The 18933-nt window shown below is 45.0% G+C and overlaps 1 protein-coding gene and 1 long non-coding RNA gene across 3 annotated transcripts; both read left to right on the forward strand.

Moving 5' to 3' along the window:
• Window positions 1-10432: 10432 nt before the first annotated feature.
• LOC123133225 (uncharacterized) lies at window positions 10433-12592 on the forward strand. Of its 2 annotated transcripts, XR_006465196.1 has the most exons (4): window positions 10433-10945; window positions 11042-11140; window positions 11679-11781; window positions 12351-12592. It is a non-coding gene; the product is annotated as an uncharacterized lncRNA (long non-coding RNA). The 2 variants fall into 2 exon arrangements; XR_006465195.1 differs by lacking the exon at window positions 12351-12592 and having other exon boundaries at window positions 10458-10945; window positions 11679-12246.
• A 1355-nt stretch (window positions 12593-13947) lies between these two features.
• On the forward strand, window positions 13948-15262 carry LOC123133226 (uncharacterized). The gene is made up of 2 exons (XM_044552748.1): window positions 13948-14364; window positions 14498-15262. Exons 1-2 carry the CDS (start codon window positions 14065-14067, stop codon window positions 14579-14581), a joined length of 384 nt encoding a protein of 127 aa, XP_044408683.1. The 5' UTR covers window positions 13948-14064; the 3' UTR covers window positions 14582-15262.
• Window positions 15263-18933: the final 3671 nt, after the last annotated feature.

The raw sequence follows: 18933 nt of genomic DNA on the forward strand, positions 1-18933 counted from the left end.
GTGGGGCTCTAAAAATGGTAAGAGAAGGACTCACTGGAAGGCTTGGTAGAAAATAATTGAACCAAAAGGAAAAAGTGGGCTGGGGTTCCGCGACTTCCGCATATTTAATCAAGCACTGCTTGCCCGACAGGCCTGGCGACTCCTAACCAAGCCAGACTCATTGTGTGCCATGGTTCTAAAAGCAAGATACTATCCTAATGGGTCCCTAGTGGACACAATTTTTGCAGGTAACGCCTCGCCCACTTGGCATGCTGTGCAATACGGTCTGGAGCTGCTGAAGAAGGGGCTCATTTGGTGTGTCGGCAATGGCGAGCAGGTGCGCATAGGGCGGGACCCGTGGCTCCCTAGGCCACCGTCCTACCGGCCCATCACCATGTGGGGAACATGCCGTCTACATCGGGTGTGCGAGCTACTGGATGAGAACGGCCGCTGGAGTACGGAGCTTGTCCAGCGGCACTTCCACGCGGTTGATTCTGCATGCATTTTGAAGATCAAGGCCTCACCTCACAGGATGGAGGCCGTCTTGGCCTGGGCGCCGGATCCACATGGGAATTTTTTCGTACGAAGTGCATACCGTCTCGCCATCGACAATTCTTCAAGCACCAATATGGGTGCAACGAGGAGGGCACCGGACGGCACTCATCCCGTCTGGAAGGCAGTGTGGGGGTGCCCTGCTCCCCCTAAGGTACGCATCTTTGCGTGGCGTCTTATAACAAACTCCCTGGCTACTATGGTGAACAAATCAAAGCAGAATCTTGAGGTCACTAATACATGTGTTTTATGTGGGTTGGAATCTGAGGATACATTCCACGCGATGTGCAGATGTCCATTAGCGAGAATGTTGTGGGAGGCGATGGCAGTCTGAGAGCATGCCACGCCTCGAGGACATCATCAACACATGCACAGAATGGGCGTTACATCTGCTGAATCGATGCACGGAGAAACAGCGGTTGCCGGTCATCATGACGCTATGGAGAAGCTGGCACGTCCGAAATGAAGTGGTACATCAAAAACCGGCACCTGCGATTGAAGCTTCAAGGAGGTTCTTATGCAGCTACATCGACAACCTGCGTTGCATTCAGCAACACCCACACGAGGACATCATCAAAGGAAAAATGATATGTACACAGGGAGCTAGTCGGAACCATATGAAGATGGTGGTCGCCCCATCTAGCTGCACTCGGCCTCCAGAACAGTGGACCAAGCCTCCTCAAGGATGGGTCAAGCTCAACGTTGACGGCGCATGGCGGGAAGAGTATGGAACAGGTGGAGCGGGAATGATCCTCCGCGACCATAATGGATCAATCATTTTTTCCTCATGCCGGTTCCTCACTACATGTGTTAGTGCTTTGGAAGCAGAGATGGCTGCATGTATGGAAGGGATCACTCTCACCCTAGAGTGGAGTACTATGTCGTTCATTCTAGAAACTGATAGTAGTGTTGCAGCTAACATGATCAAGGAGGAGAAGGAGAACAGGTCACCAGTCGCTGCTCTCGTCGGCGAAACCAAACGACTCCTTGCTCTGGGCCGGGAGCATGTGATATTGCATGTTAGTAGAGATCTTAATAAAGTGAGTCATTACCTAGCTCAGATAGGCCACTCTACTTCTAAAACTGCAGTTTGGCTGCGATGTGGACCTGATGAAATTGGCAACCTTTGCCAACAGGATTGTAACAATCTTCCCTGATTAATGCAGTCCTTTCTCTCGCAAAAAAAATACTGATATGAACAGATACCACTTGGTTTGGCTATTCCTATTTGTCTCTTTCTAATAGCCTATGAACAGATACTATACTTGGTTTTGGCTGTTACTTTCCTAGTTTTCTACTGATAAGACAGATACTACATCTGATTTGGGCAGTGATGCTGGTCTGAGCCCCCCTCTCTTAGGCTTTATTTACATGTGACTATCCCTGTGTTGTGATGAACTAGCCCTGGCACTTCCAGGCTGTCTGAGCACATAATCCCTCAAGTATACCTTGAGGTCTTCTGTAGCTCTCCTTAATAGTTATCTCTTCTAAGCTGCTGGTGGTTGGATGTGTTGGGACTTGGTCTGGTTGGCTGGTTGTGATGTATATCTCCTCCTGGAGCTTTGTTTTTGGCGTTGCACAGTGACATGTACCTATTGTCACTAGACAAAACTGATTGTGGTGATGAAGTCTAATCTTTGGCTTTAATCACTAGTTTTTAGTTGGCTTAATTCCTGGAGCTAGTACTGATAGTGGTCTTTGTGTTGGCATTTAACTTACTGCTAATTGTGGTGGCTTCTTGATTGGGTCCTTGGCTGGTTCTCTTCTTTGGCTCTTTGGTATTGGTTTACTCTATTTGGCTTTCTAATTAAGATCACTTTGAAAATCAGGATCTTAACTAAGATTATCTTGATCTCAAGTACTGACTCCTACAGCATTGCATTTCACCAAGTGAAATGCTACATTTCTACTCCTAACCCAACAGATGGCAAAGAGCCGTGCCCTTTGCCGTCTACCAGCAGATGGTAAAGAGTCGTGCCCTTTGCCGTCCGCCACTGACGGCAAAGGCCTCTTTGCCGTCCGCTGCAAAAAACAGACGGCAAAGAAGGCCTTTGCCGACCCTGTCTTTGCCGTCGCTGTTTGCCGTCCGCGGTGGACGGCAAAGGCCTTTGCCGTCCGCCATCCTAGCCTTTGCCGTCCGCCATGGCTGATGGCAAAGTACCAGATTCCTGTAGTGTAATAACTGCAAAAAAAAATCATGCATGCAGTTTTGCTTCCATGGGAAGTAAATTTTGTTTCTGATGCTATTTTCTTCCATCGCAACAAAGATTTTATTCAGTATAGAAAGAAATTATTTCTAAATGGTTTCATTTCTATGTGTCAAACCATGTTTCCATCGATGGTAGAATTTGATTCCCTGGTGAACTAAATTTACTTGGATGTATACACAGAAATTTATGTATGTATTTACAATCCATATGTTGGGATGTATGCAGAATGAAATTAAATTTGAATGCTTGAATCAGAATGCAGTAAGTTGAAAGCATAAGTTATTACAGTGTGTTGGAAGTTCATACAATTTGTATGTTTCCTAAATACCAGAGACCTGCTTCCCTTTATGAGTGTGTGGTTATCTTCATTGCGAGGTACATCCAAGCGTCTCCATGCATGCATTTAGTGCTTGCACTAGCTGCCTTCATATATACCTGTCTCGCCGGCACCTATCTACCCTCAAGCTAGCACATAACTGCTAGATACATATCTTAGATAGACATGTTGCGTGAGTATCCAAGGTAGGAAGCAAACAGTTGGTACTACATGTACGGTGACTTGGATGATGTGCTCATCAATGAGGTCAATTGGAAGCACGGTGCACAAAGGATCGAATCAGGGTGGGGTTGTCAGAGAGGACACTGGCAGCGTAGGGGGCGGCTAGAACATAGGTGAGGTGCATATCCTTTGCTTTGGTCAGCTTCACAATTGTGGGTCTACTGTAAAGTGAAAACATAAGAAATCCACCATGTTAGCAAATTTGATCATATGGGAATTGAGGGAATAAACATAATGAAACAAACAAAGCATGTGGCCATCATGAGGATGCTTATCTCGTGTCATCATCATACGAATTTATTGGATTTGTTGTTGATCCATGCGGGCAATTATCTACCAAACGAAGCAGTAGTATTACAATGTAGAAGCACAAAAAAATGGCACTGGCTACATAACTAGTTTTACTTGGAAGCATGGGGATTTGAAATGGATCAAAAGCTACTATTCACGCCTACTGGGGAGGCATATTTGTACGATGTGCATACCTATCTCCTAAAAATTGTAGATGGTTTAGTTGTCGAATAGAAAATGTATGTTACCATTTCACATCTGCAGATATGAAATAAACCAAAGTATTTACATTGATAGATAACACAAATCTCATAACACAATGATGATAAAATTTACTAGCAATGGAGACATTATACATTATGTATTAAGAGAGATGACTCAAAACCTAAGTCGGATGAGGTTGGCATGGGTGAATCCTGTGGTAGTCCGGTCATAGTGGATGAGCATATCGTACAAGTGGAGGAGGTTATCATCATCCATGTGTTCTGGCGAGGTCGACCCCATATCTGATCCCCTGCAACGCCATCTCTCTTATGCTATGGCGAGGTCGGTCACAGCCCGAGCTGGGCCTGGTCGTTGTCGAAATAAGAATGTCAGGGAGTGTTCAATAGGCCTTGTTGTCATGTTGTGCACCAGCCCCTGCGTGGCCAGTGAACCGCGCTGGGATGACACAGCGGAAGAGGATGTAGAGGTGTTGTAGGATGGAGGTTGGGGAGAGATCCTGGGGGCGAGGGAACTGGCTATCATTCACTGTAAGGGACGGGGCACGAGTGACGGGGACGAAGCCAATTTGGATAGGGCCAACCAATGGATTGTGGGCGTAATATTTGGGTAGTTTGGGAAAACATTTGGCACATGATTTTGTTTCCTTCTCTTGGTCTTGAGATCAAAGACAGATCGACGAGTAATGATCGGACTTAAATATATCCCTTTGGGGAATTTGGATGGAGAAACCAGCGAACATCGCAGGCAGATATGAAGTCTCAAAGAAGTAAAAGTCAATGGCGCCCAATCCAAAAATCTGGACAAATTGGTTGTATGTTAACTCATGTCGGTGTTTCAGATGACATATTTAGAATGCGAAAGATGTTAAAAAAATGAACTAATGATAGATAAAATGTTCAACATGTTAGGGAGGCCCGAGAGTTATGTATATCTTCCTTTGCTGCTCAAGATAGCTATGTTGAGTGACAAACCGACAATGCCATTCTCACATGTCTGGCCGCCATGAAGAGCATCATCTGCTCAATATAGGCCAAGTATTTTTGATTCATTTTTCCGGATGGACCGGAATATCGGGTTTTGAAAAATCTCAGTGTTTCCAATTTTTTTAACCTAAAATTTTCAAATGAATTTTGAATTTAGAATTACTTGACGTTTAGAAATGTTTATTTTAATAGATTGCGCACACCAAATGCTTCTTATTCCTGTGGTCAGACCACCTGGGAAGCAAACATGCGACGTGAAGCTGGTAGGTCTCGTGCCCTATTCAAAAAATTCGGACGGTATCAAATTTTACCGGGGGCCACCAAAATTTCCAGTAAGCGGTCGATTATAGGAAATTCGGACGGAGAAAGACAAACACTGATATAGGCCTGTTGGCCGTGCCTTGACTCAAGTTCTCGGCATATTTTTTTTCTAACAGCGAGACCTCTAGTTCTCATTCATCCTCAATATTATTAAAATTATGAAGTTCAAAAGAAGAGTATTACATATCTTTACCTATATATATATATATATATATATATATATCTTTCCCTACTAATAAAGCACGGAGTGCTTCTGCCCGTCCGTCGTCGCTATCGATTTTGCATAAAAGTCCTTCGGTTTATATGAAACTAACCCGCAGTCCTCGTTTTAATGGGTCTCTATATAACGTTTCAATTTTGCAAAAAAAACCCTGTACTTATTTGAATTCCACCCGCTGTCCTCCCGTCGTCTTATCCATTTCTCCTGCGACCGCGACGGCGGCTTCGCCCATTCCGTCGTGCGTCGGCGATGGCCGCCGCCGTGCCTCGCGCGGGAGGACGGAGGGCGCTCGCCGGGAGGATGGAGGACGGCGCGGCGAGGCGGGGTCAGTGGTGGTGGCGTGTGCGGCGGAGACGGCGCGGCAAGGCCGGGCAGTGGCGGTGGTTGACCGGCCGTCGTGCCTCGCGCGGGAGGATGGACGACGCTCGCCGGGGCGTGTGCGACGGAGACGGCTTCTGCCGCGCGTCGAGGTGGAGCAGCAGAGGACGGGAAGGCAAGGAGGCAAGGTGGGTACGCTATGCACCAGGGCCGCCTTCGCCCTCCGCCTCCTCCAAAAGCGCGCGCTCGCCGCGGGCGCTGGCGGTGGCGCGGCGGTCCTCGCTCGCGGGTGCGCGGGTGCGCGGAGGCGTCGGGGATCGAGGGAGCTCTCCTCCCTAGCAGCTGGAGGCGCTCGGGATCGAGCGAGTGGGCGAGGGGATCGGGGCCCCTCGTGGCTGCCTGCTTGGCGATTGCACGAGATGCTGCTCGGGCGTGGGCTGGCCGACTCGATCTCCTCGACCCAGGGCCCCGTGCTCGTCAGCGCCTGCCCCATCGCGCACGACTTCTCTGATCCAGCGCCAAATTCCGAGGACCATGCGGAGCTCGACCTGGAGGCACTCCACCTAATGGGAGGGCAGCACCAAGAACGGCAACAGCAGTATGGGCTTGCTGCCAGCAAGGTAGACTAGCTCCCCCCTCCATTTTTTGGGCATTTTTCAGTGTACATCACATGCTAAACTTGGTAGAACACTAAATCTTTAATCACATAAATTTCTCACTCACGCAGCTAAACAATTTGGACACAGATTTCATGCCTTGGAAGACTGCTTTGTGCAGATGGTGGAAGGAGGCAATCCAAACTTTGTCAGTGAAGTTCCAGTTGAGGAAAGAACAGAGAGAGGAAAGACAACAAAGGGAATTTGGTTAAAGCGAAAAACAGTTTCGTGTAAAACTCTCCACCCAGTCTCCCAGCTCAGCTCAGCAGTTGATTCAGGGCGATAATCCGCAGGCATTTCGGCGAATGAGGAACCTAACCGACAAATGGATTATTTTTCTGAATCCTATTTGTTACATATGAGTCGACTGTTGATACATGTTTGTTAGGGATAACTTTGGCAATATATCATACAAGGATGGTTGTGGTACTCCGTCAGCAAAGCAACTCTGATCCCTCCAACTCTCAGGTTTTTTATTCCTCTACTTAATGATGCATGGGTGTGTACTTGGCTGGTTGGGCTACGTGGTTAGATTGATTTTCTGGAATCCTTTCAGATTGTTGGACTATACAGAGCTAAGATAGAAAACTTTCAGATGTTGTCCAGATTGCATCCTTCAATGCTATGTGTACTTCAATGCTTGATGTTTCCTCCCCAGGTAGAATATTAGTGTTGATTCCAGTATCGCAGATGCATTTTACCCAATTGTTTGTGCCGATTTGGAGGTGCACATAGTTTGTTCGGCGATTTGGCATGTAAATCCAGAGATTAAATTCGAGTGATACATACAAATTGTTCAAATTGCGTTGCAATTTTATGAATCTATCATATGTGCTAGATTATATATCTATGTCAAGAAGGGATGCATGATGCCCCCCACTTTGTCGTGGCTTCGAATTAGTGGTGCCACGGTTATGTATATCTGCATGGTGTATATTCTAGGATCATGAAAGTCTCTGAATTAGTTTAATTTTTTTCGTTCTTTGGTTATAAATATATAATTTCAGGTTTCTAAGACTAACAGTTTTTTTTCTTTCTATAAGGAGTGAAAAAAATCATTTTTTTGTTTTTTGGTCATCCTTAAACTATTATTACTTTTTTCCCAATTTCTAACTTTAATCTCTACCTAATCTTCTCGTTGATTCACATGGTTCTTGATGCGATGAAAAGGGAAGTGAATTATCTCAGAACCACCTTTATTACCATTCTTTCATGCTTGCATTACATATAAGACCATATATTATTTGCTAAATTACAGCTGAAACACTCGACATGGTTCCTTGACTTATTTGCTCCTGTAGATTCTGAACTAGCAGTTCATTGAGGAGTCTAAAATGGTTCCCGGTGGTGTTTACATTGTCATGCTTACATCTGTTGGCTAGCAGAGAGTAAGCAAACCTTTTCTCTCTAATAAAGAGGGCCAGATGTCTGTACAAGTTCTTTTATTGTAGGTTCAGCTTTAGAGCTGTCTTCAGGAGGTCATGTTTTTCATAACCTGGATAATTTATATCCGCTTCCTGAACTCTGAAGTGCATAGGTTTTATTCTCTATTTTTAGTGGACTGAAGATTACAGTAGGTACTGAATCCTCATTTCCTCATTTTGTAACCCCCATTTGGTCGACCTGATCTGTCACATGCACAACACCAACTAAATAATCGAAAGGCATGTAGATGATGGGGTATTGTGGTTTGCAATAGAGAAGAGAAGGGTGTACAAAGCTTCTTCTAAGATTACCAAATTATTACAGCACGCTGACTGTAAAATAGACTAATTGTATGTCGGCTGAGAAGATAATATATTGTTTTGCATCAAATAGAAACGGGAACCTTGCTCCTTTTGAGGTGGGAAAGATAGAAGTCTGAAGATGAGAAGCATGATCTTTTCTTTGTCATGTTGCTCTACCTCTGTAGTGTCCGACCGTAACTTTCTCCACATATTTCATGCGCACTACGCCAATTTCTCTTTCACCAGATGATACAATATTGATTCAGTAGAAGGGGAAAAGGGGGAGTGGACATGGACATGTCTGTTCTGATCCTTGAGCTTGTGCGAGCTCGGATGAACAGTAAAAAAATGGAAGATCAATTCAGAAATGCTGATTTTTTTTTGCCAAACATTGACAAATGTTTTGACTGCTTGCAAAGTTTAATCTTCGGATGACATTTGTGGTAGACATGGCAAAAAAAGCCAGAATCAATGCTCCAAAATGTCATTTTCAAAAGCATTCTGGAGCATCGATTTTTTTGCTATGTTTTATACAAATGTCATCCTGCATTAAAACTTTGCAAGCAATGAAAACATTAATAAATACTTACTACAAAAATAGATTTCTTTGGTTTTACTATTCACCCTAGCTCACATGAGCTCGGATCAGAACATCACTTTCATAGGTGGAATGTTTTACGCTAAATACTTCTATGTTGATATTATTGTTTGACGATTCTGAAAGGAGAAAAAAATGGCAAAATAATCCCTCAAAATTTATAGTGTGAATATGGAAGGTTTGATGATTTTGAGCCAGGTGCGGCACTAACAGTGGTAGTGAGCTTAGAGCGGGGAGACAGTGGTGGATGAAGAGCAGGAGGGGGAGGACGACGACGTAAAAGATCGGTAGAAATAAAAAACAAATGTTGCTTAATGTGCATGAGGATCATAAAGATGTATGTTTTACATGACTGAAGTTGGACCACTAGAATATTTATACCCGTGGAAACACAAGGGCAATTTACTATACCTAATAATAAAGTCATCAGTATTTCTGACGGCACGTCGCATAAATCGCCCCCTAAGTTGCAAAATATTACCCATCGATGCCACCTATAATTGACAAACGTTTCACACAGGGGAATTCCCCGCCTGGGCCGGCCCATGGATCACGCTGGGAGAGGACGCAACATGCCTGTTTGGCCCGGCCCATGTGCGGGCGGCCTGTTTTAAAATTTCGTTTTTTATTTTTAGTTTTTCATTTCCATTTTCAATTTTTTCTCCTTTAAATAATTTCGTACTTCAAAAAGAATTTTAAAATAAAAAAGAGAATTTTCCAAATAAAATGTTCAATAAATCATAAAATGATTGTGGATTAAAAAATGTGTGTAATTTTTGAAAATAATATTCACATATTCAAAAAATGTTCACAATTTCGAAAAAATGTTTGCACAATAAAAAATATTCCTGATGATTTTTAAAAAAAACTCATGTACTTAAAAATGTTAATGAAATTGAATGAAATTGTTCATCAAAATGTTATCAGTGATGCAGCAAAATGTTGTCATGGCCTTGGAGATTATGATTTGTTTTTCTCCCGTTGCAACGCACGGGCCCTTTCGCTAGTCTTTCCCTACTAATAAAGCAGCTAATGCTTCTGCCCGTACGTCGTCGTCACTTTTGCAAAAAAGCCCCTCTATTTTCAAGAATTCAACCCGCAGTCCCTTTTTAAGTTGCTATCTCAGAAAACGTTTCGTTATTACAAAAAGAACCCTGCCGTTTTGAGAATTCAACCCGCGATCCACCTGGAAAGAAAAAAAAAACTAGCCACATGAACGACCCATGAACCCCAATCTCATCCACCTCCAGCGCCGCCACGCCCTGCAACGCCGCCGCGCGCCGCCGAACTCCGCCCCGTCGTCGCCCCGCCGGAATCCGCCGGAACTCGACCCGCCGTCGCGCCGCCGCTCAAGCCCAGCTTCTGGATCGGGTCAACACGGTGGCTCGAGCGGCTGGGGGCGGATCCGGCGAGGAGGAGGCCGGAGTCGAGGCGGGCCACGCCATGGGAGGAGGCCGGAGCTCGAGGGGCACGGTAATGGGTGCGGCGGGGCGGATCCGGCGAGGAGAGTCCGGAGTGGAGGTGGGGGCACGCCATGGGAGGCTAGCAAAGCTTCGGGCAGCACCATCCATAGTGGTTGCTACCTGTGGGAGAAGAGGAGGGAGATTTTGAGAAAGAGAGAGAGACAGGAGTAAAGAGAGAGGAAAGGGAGAGGAAGGAGAGATGGCCGGAGGCGTGGTCAATGGTGAAGGTCCGGCGGCGCGCGGAGCGCGCTGCCCGCCGGTGGACACCCAATTGTGCGTGAACCCGCCGAGGACTGACCTCGCCACCTCCGTGCCTCCCCCAGGATCTCCGTCACTGCCTCATGCTGTTGTGCGCAAAGATACTGCTGCCTCTCCCTGGTACATCCATCTCCACTTCCTCGGGGCGCTGCTCGCCGGCTCATGACCTGCTATGGAATTGACGTTTGCGCACACAAGTTCCCCTGTCTGGCTCTGCCGGCTCCCGTAGTTGAGCAGAGCCAGGAGATCGAGAGAGGAAATACTCACTTGATTTTGCAAATTATGTTGGGCATGGAGATTGATCTGTTATTTTTGGTTGTCCCTAGATTCAAGGATGACAGCGCCCAAACCTTTCCCTGATGTTTGGGCAAAGGCGTGTATGTCTGATGTGCAGCAAAGCGACGAAACAATGGTCGATGGTTATGTATCTCGCGGGACTCGACGGTTACAGTTTCGGGAGCAGCACTGTTGCTTGCTAGCATATTTTTTTTCTTACATATATGAACTGATGATGCTTTATTTGGTGTTGTTTCCCATGGCAGTACATTATGGCTTTGTTGACGATGATTTCTGCTAATGTGCACAGTTGAGTTTCTTTTTCACTTCCGATTTAAGATAGGTGCAAGTAAAACGATGACTTCACATTGGCTAAATCGCTTACTGTTGTTTATTCTTGTGCAGCAGCTGAGGAATAGACCCGGCAAGGAAGAGAGCTACACCAATGTAGTCGGTGGAATTAACAAGCAAAGTAAATCCTGAAGCTCCTGGTTGTAACAAGAGGTAATTTCCCGTTTTCCATGCACAATGCATTAGTTGATACAGAGTATTTGTGCGTCCAAATAGCAACATGAATTTGGTTTTAGTAGTTGTTTTGAATTCAAGTGTCAGAAAAATTATGCTGCTTCTGTCCTAATTGTACACAAGAGAATAATGATAGTTGAACCTCGGACGGGCATATGTGCTAGAGTGGCGGAAGCTTGTGAAGCCATGGTCTGTGATCTGCAGATATATAGTAGGAACAAGTGCGATTTGGATTTCCTTTTTGTTTGTCTTATGTGTCGCTTTGAGATGGTGAGGCCGAGATATGTGATAATTCTACTGCAAATATTTGTTGCTGCTGTTTTTAGGATCTTGCCGAAACATCAAGTTTCCCGAACAGAAAAATACTGTCATTTTGGCGAAATAAAGAATTTATTTCTAGCATGCTGAAACAAATAATTTATCTCTAGCACTGAAATTAAGTTTCTTACCAACAAGAAAGTATCACTGCAGTATTTTAATTATGTTACCACTAATCATTGGGTTGCTCCATTAGCAGGAAGTCGATTTGTCAGTGGAAACATAGCTGCAAGGAAGCGATATCTCAACTTTGACGTTACTTAAGCTTTTGGATTTCAGATTTAGTTGCCATCACCAAACTGGTATGCAATTGAGTTGCACTTGAGCGCACAAGCTGATTTCTAAATATCGCACAGTACTATAGTTGTGCTCCACTAAATAGCTTATATTTGAGCAGTCTTGCGGAATAGTTACAGTGAAGAAAAAGCTTGCAAGATTGATTTGATTTGCTGGTTTTTTGAGTGGCGCTACCCCTATTAGGCTAAGTAGAAGCACTATACGACGACTAAAGTACACCAGATTACCTTCTCTGGTTTTGTAATTTGTTGTTTGTTATTTTTGGAATTATTTTGGGTACAAGGAAAGAAGTGCCAGAGAACTGCCATTGTTTCGTGGTAAAATTTACTAATGTTGGTATTTCTTTTCAAGATTATATTATTGTTTGCCCATTTGGTCCTTGGATGTTCTACTGATTTTTTTTTCTATTCCTTGTGGATAATTTGCTTCGGATCATCAGACTACCTAGGGAAACATGCACATTCTTTATCTCACCCCCCCCCCCTCTTTATCTAAAGATATATTGGGCATCAGTCCACCTGTCATGAGATCTCTGAATTTTGGAGGCATGTTGTATTTTCTGAATTTCTTGCAGATATTATGCTTGGACTCACAAATGCATGTAATGCTTCCACTAGAGGTTTGTTCTTCGTTTCTTCTATGTTATTCCTCTTTCAAGTTTTTGGTCCTTGAAAAGTAATAGTACTTGCTAGGTTTTCTAGGTTCATTTTTTGTGTGGTAGAAGCTGAATGTATATGGCCTGAATTTACATATCAGAGTGTATGAGTTGATTAAGGGTATGGGAGAGAACAATTGTCATCCTCAAATAACACGCGTCGTCACTAAATTTCTTATATTTACCAATTGAAACATGTCACTAAGTTGCTACTGATGTCACGGTGTCCATAATGCAGAACACATAATAAGTTAAATCAAGCCAATGATTTTGTTCTTTTAGCCAGAGTCAGGTTCAGAGTTGTTCACACTGAATTTTCTAGGCACATCCATAAGCAAGCTAGCACGTATTATTTAACTGAAGCAGAGGGCGGCTAAGCTATGAATGCTTCATTCTTTGTTCTGAACAAATGCAGCTACGACTTTATATTTTGAAGAACCGGCACCTGAGTGTGTTCTGTTTTTATAGCCTGCAGAGTCTGGAGAGTAAAGCTTGTACATTTTGTAAACCATTTTGTTCCAGTTTCCCTTGGTATACAAGTCTATACTGTATCGGGTTTTGCCATTGCCGATCATGTACTTCTTTCTGTGCTAGACCGGTATAAGTATATTTAGCTCATGTACACATGGCATTTGGATTGAACCAAAGAATTTCATGTTGATGACTACATATATACCTGAACATGGTGGCTTGAACTTGGTTATTATTCTTGGACATGATGCTGGAATAATTCTTGAAGTTTCATATATTCTGCTCTTTCTTCAATTATCAATTAGTTTAATTGCATCCCTGATGGTAGTTTTAGATATGTAGCAAAAGAAAGGGTCAATTACACATTGTTGGGCCCTCACGGCCCAATAGTAAGAAGATCTTCTTTTAGGGGTCGCAGCGGTACGAAGATAAGTTCGTGGGTCCTTCCATGCACCTTAACTATTTTGTTTGGGCTAAGCCCAGATAGTAAAAAAAATAAATTTCCCAACCAAGCTACCAACTATCTGTAAAAATTACCAAACAAAAATACCCAAAAAGTTAACACAAAAAACAGTTTAAAAATATTTCAAAAAAATATGTTCGTAATTTTTAAAAACACTTAAAAATTCGCCCAAAAAATCACTTCTTTACTACAAAAATACATTCTTTTCAAAAAAAATTATTTTATAGAGTTTACATTTTAATGAATTTATTAAAAAAAGAAATTTCCATGTTCAACATTTATTAGAATTAGATATTAAAAATGGCGAAAAATGACCCATCAAGCAGGTTCTATCATTTTTATCGCCCGGTGCAACGCACGGGCATTTGTACTAGTCTTTCCCTACTAATAAAGCACGGAGTGCTTCTGGTCGTCCGTCGTCGCTGGCGTTTTGCGAAAAAGCCCCTCGGTTTATAAAAAATCAACCCGCAGTCCCTGTTTTAGTATGGGTCTCTATATAACGTTTCATTTTGCAAAAAAAACCCCTGTACTCATTTGAATTTCACTCGCTGTCCTCCCGTCATCTTATCCATTCCTCCTGCGGCAACGGCGGCGGCTACGCCCATTCCGTCGTGCACCGTCGACGGCCGTCGCCGGCGTGTGGCCACGGCGAAGGTGGTCGGCCCAGACGGCTCTTTGGTGCAGTTCGCGGCGCCCGTCATGGCGGGCGAGGCGCTGGGGGACGCCGCCAGCGCGTCGAGCTTCCTGTGCAGCGCCGACGAGCTCCGCTTCGACGCGCCCGCCCGTGCGCTGGCGGCCGAGGAGGCGCTGCAGCCCGTGTGGCTCTACTTCGCGAGCTCCGCTTCGACGCGCCCGCCCGTGCGCTGGCGGCCGAGGAGGCGCTGCAGCCCGGGTGGCTCTACTTCGCGCTGCCCATGTCCATGCTCCGCCGGCCGCTCTCCGGGCAGGAGATGGCCGCCCTCGCCGTCAAGGCCAGCTCCGCGCTCGCCGTCGCCAGCGGTAAGGGGCGGAAGGCGGCTCGGGTGGCGCCTCGCGCGGGAGGATGGAGTCCCTGACGAATTTTTGCTCCCGTGTTTTATTTGAATTTCTGACGGAAATCCTGCTCCCTTGTCCTTCTCAAACTCCTGCTCAGGTCTCCTTCTCAAACAAAGAAACCGTCCCGACCCGGATTGGAGTTCGCTGCTATAAGTTGAATTGTTCTTGGCCCGAATCATGAACCAGGCCAGCGCCACCAGCGAGTAGTGCACCGTCGCTTATGCTCCGCATCATGTCGCCTTTGAGTACGCTGGAGGAACAGGCACCGAGTTCGCCTTTGAGTACGCCGGAGGAACCGGCACCGAGTTCGCCTTTGAGTACGCCGGAGGAACCGGCACCGTGTTCGCCGGAATTCTTGGTCCAGAGAAGCACTCTGAGTCCAACGGTGGCTACAACACAGGTATGTGATGCCTCGACCTCCCTCAAAAACAGCCCTGCTGTTGCCCCTTCCCTCAAGCTTTTGTGTGTTCAGAGTATCTGTATTGTTTGATTTTTTGCATGCACTGTGGCTGGACATGATGTTGGCAGTGTATATCTTCTAGGCCAATTACTGAATAAATCTGACCATGGTTGATTCGGCAGTGTACTGATTGCTTAGTATAGATTGAAGCAGCTTATGCATTGGTGGGGCTGACAACTGAAGGAACTGCCCTGTTGTTGCCCCTTCCCTCAAGCTTTTGTTCTTCAGAGATTTATTTAGAGAGATGGTAACTGAGCAGTAGGTTGTTTTCTGTATTGTTTGATTTTTTACATGCACTGTGGCTGGACATGATGTTGGCAAATACACTAGAGATTATGCTGCAATCTAGCATATATCTTCTAGGCCAATTACTGAATAAATGTGACGATGTTTGATTCGGCAGTGTACTGTTTGCTTAGTATAGATTGAAGCAGATTTTGCATTGGTGGGCCTGACAACTGAAGGAACTGCATCCTCATGGTGGCGCCGCGTTCCCTACTTTATTGTCCATGCTTCATAACATTTTTTCAAGAATAAAAATCGTGACATGCATCCATGAGCACTCCTCTTGACTTGATTGTGTGCTGTAGGGACTGAAAGCCTACCAGTAATTGGGGTGGTCTGCCACTGAACATCCTCTCCAGCAACACCACAAAATACATACAGTTCCCTTTGATGTTTACATATAGCTTAAATTACAGATGTTTTTCCATATATTTAACTTCCAGATTGTATATGTATTGATTGTTAGATAAGGTAGTAAGATTTGACAACTATTGGCCATACAGGTATCTGAAAGTGGTACTTGAGCCATATTTCTTAGTTACACGGTTCTCATTTTACCATGGACCCCAGCTGTCAAGTTTACCCAATCTTTTTCTTATCGAATTGTTATTTTAATTCTCTCCGATTATTATTTCTGTGACACACGCAGACGCACATTAATGCAGAAGATAATACATGTCAATATTCCACAAATCCTATATAATTAACAATAGAAATCATGTCTGGAAAATTTGCTGAACTTGTGGTGTACACTAGAGATCATGGGCTGAGACAATGCAATAGAAATCATGTAGAGGCTGGAAAATTTGCTGAACTTGTGGTGCCTGTGTTCTTTCTGACAGTAGTTGTTTTATGGTGCTTGTGAGGCGTTATGGTGACCATTATAATTTTTGTGAGTTTTTGTTGTTCGCCCGTTGCAACGCACGGGCACTTTTACTAGTCTCGCCAGCACCTATCTACCCTCAAGCTAGCACATAACTGCTAGATACATATCTTAGATAGACATGTTGCGTGAGTATCCAAGGTAGGAAGCAAACAGTTGGTACTACATGTACGGTGACTTGGATGATGTGCTCATCAATGAGGTCAATTGGAAGCACGGTGCACAAAGGATCGAATCAGGGTGGGGTTGTCAGAGAGGACACTGGCAGCGTAGGGGGCGGCTAGAACATAGGTGAGGTGCATATCCTTTGCTTTGGTCAGCTTCACAATTGTGGGTCTACTGTGAAGTGAAAACATAAGAAATCCACCATGTTAGCAAATTTGATCATATGGGAATTGAGGGAATAAACATAATGAAACAAACAAAGCATGTGGCCATCATGAGGATGCTTATCTCGTGTCATCATCATACGAATTTATTGGATTTGTTGTTGATCCATGCGGGCAATTATCTACCAAACGAAGCAGTAGTATTACAATGTAGAAGCACAAAAAAATGGCACTGGCTACATAACTAGTTTTACTTGGAAGCATGGGGATTTGAAATGGATCAAAAGCTACTATTCACGCCTACTGGGGAGGCATATTTGTACGATGTGCATACCTATCTCCTAAAAATTGTAGATGGTTTAGTTGTCGAATAGAAAATGTATGTTACCATTTCACATCTGCAGATATGAAATAAACCAAAGTATTTACATTGATAGATAACACAAATCTCATAACACAATGATGATAAAATTTACTAGCAATGGAGACATTATACATTATGTATTAAGAGAGATGACTCAAAACCTAAGTCAGATGAGGTTGGCATGGGTGAATCCTGTGGTAGTCCGGTCATAGTGGATGAGCATATCGTACAAGTGGAGGAGGTTATCATCATCCATGTGTTCTGGCGAGGTCGACCCCATATCTGATCCCCTGCAACGCCATCTCTCTTATGCTATGGCGAGGTCGGTCACAGCCCGAGCTGGGCCTGGTCGTTGTCGAAATAAGAATGTCAGGGAGTGTTCAATAGGCCTTGTTGTCATGTTGTGCACCAGCCCCTGCGTGGCCAGTGAACCGCGCTGGGATGACACAGCGGAAGAGGATGTAGAGGTGTTGTAGGATGGAGGTTGGGGAGAGATCCTGGGGGCGAGGGAACTGGCTATCATTCACTGTAAGGGACGGGGCACGAGTGACGGGGACGAAGCCAATTTGGATAGGGCCAACCAATGGATTGTGGGCGTAATATTTGGGTAGTTTGGGAAAACATTTGGCACATGATTTTGTTTCCTTCTCTTGGTCTTGAGATCAAAGACAGATCGACGAGTAATGATCGGACTTAAATATATCCCTTTGGGGAATTTGGATGGAGAAACCAGCGAACATCGCAGGCAGATATGAAGTCTCAAAGAAGTAAAAGTCAATGGCGCCCAATCCAAAAATCTGGACAAATTGGTTGTATGTTAACTCATGTCGGTGTTTCAGATGACATATTTAGAATGCGAAAGATGTTAAAAAAATGAACTAATGATAGATAAAATGTTCAACATGTTAGGGAGGCCCGAGAGTTATGTATATCTTCCTTTGCTGCTCAAGATAGCTATGTTGAGTGACAAACCGACAATGCCATTCTCACATGTCTGGCCGCCATGAAGAGCATCATCTGCTCAATATAGGCCAAGTATTTTTGATTCATTTTTCCGGATGGACCGGAATATCGGGTTTTGAAAAATCTCAGTGTTTCCAATTTTTTTAACCTAAAATTTTCAAATGAATTTTGAATTTAGAATTACTTGACGTTTAGAAATGTTTATTTTAATAGATTGCACACACCAAATGCTTCTTATTCCTGTGGTCAGACCACCTGGGAAGCAAACATGCGACGTGAAGCTGGTAGGTCTCGTGCCCTATTCAAAAAATTCGGACGGTATCAAATTTTACCGGGGGCCACCAAAATTTCCAGTAAGCGGTCGATTATAGGAAATTCGGACGGAGAAAGACAAACACTGATATAGGCCTGTTGGCCGTGCCTTGACTCAAGTTCTCGGCATATTTTTTTTCTAACAGCGAGACCTCTAGTTCTCATTCATCCTCAATATTATTAAAATTATGAAGTTCAAAAGAAGAGTATTACATATCTTTACCTATATATATATATATATATATATATATCTTTCCCTACTAATAAAGCACGGAGTGCTTCTGCCCGTCCGTCGTCGCTATCGATTTTGCATAAAAGTCCTTCGGTTTATATGAAACTAACCCGCAGTCCTCGTTTTAATGGGTCTCTATATAACGTTTCAATTTTGCAAAAAAAAACCCTGTACTTATTTGAATTCCACCCGCTGTCCTCCCGTCGTCATATCCATTTCTCCTGCGACCGCGACGGCGGCTTCGCCCATTCCGTCGTGCGTCGGCGATGGCCGCCGCCGTGCCTCGCGCGGGAGGACGGAGGGCGCTCGCCGGGAGGATGGAGGACGGCGCGGCGAGGCGGGGCAGTGGTGGTGGCGTGTGCGGCGGAGACGGCGCGGCAAGGCCGGGCAGTGGCGGTGGTTGACCGGCCGTCGTGCCTCGCGCGGGAGGATGGACGACGCTCGCCGGGGCGTGTGCGACGGAGACGGCTTCTGCCGCGCGTCGAGGTGGAGCAGCAGAGGACGGGAAGGCAAGGAGGCAAGGTGGGTACGCTATGCACCAGGGCCGCCTTCGCCCTCCGCCTCCTCCAAAAGTGCGCGCTCGTCGCGGGCGCTGGCGGTGGCGCGGCGGTCCTCGCTCGCGGGTGCGCGGAGGCGTCGGGGATCGAGGGAGCTCTCCTCCCTAGCAGCTGGAGGCGCTCGGGATCGAGCGAGTGGGCGAGGGGA

This window comes from Triticum aestivum, chromosome 6B, assembly GCF_018294505.1.
Source record: "Triticum aestivum cultivar Chinese Spring chromosome 6B, IWGSC CS RefSeq v2.1, whole genome shotgun sequence".
Lineage (NCBI taxonomy): Eukaryota > Viridiplantae > Streptophyta > Magnoliopsida > Poales > Poaceae > Triticum > Triticum aestivum.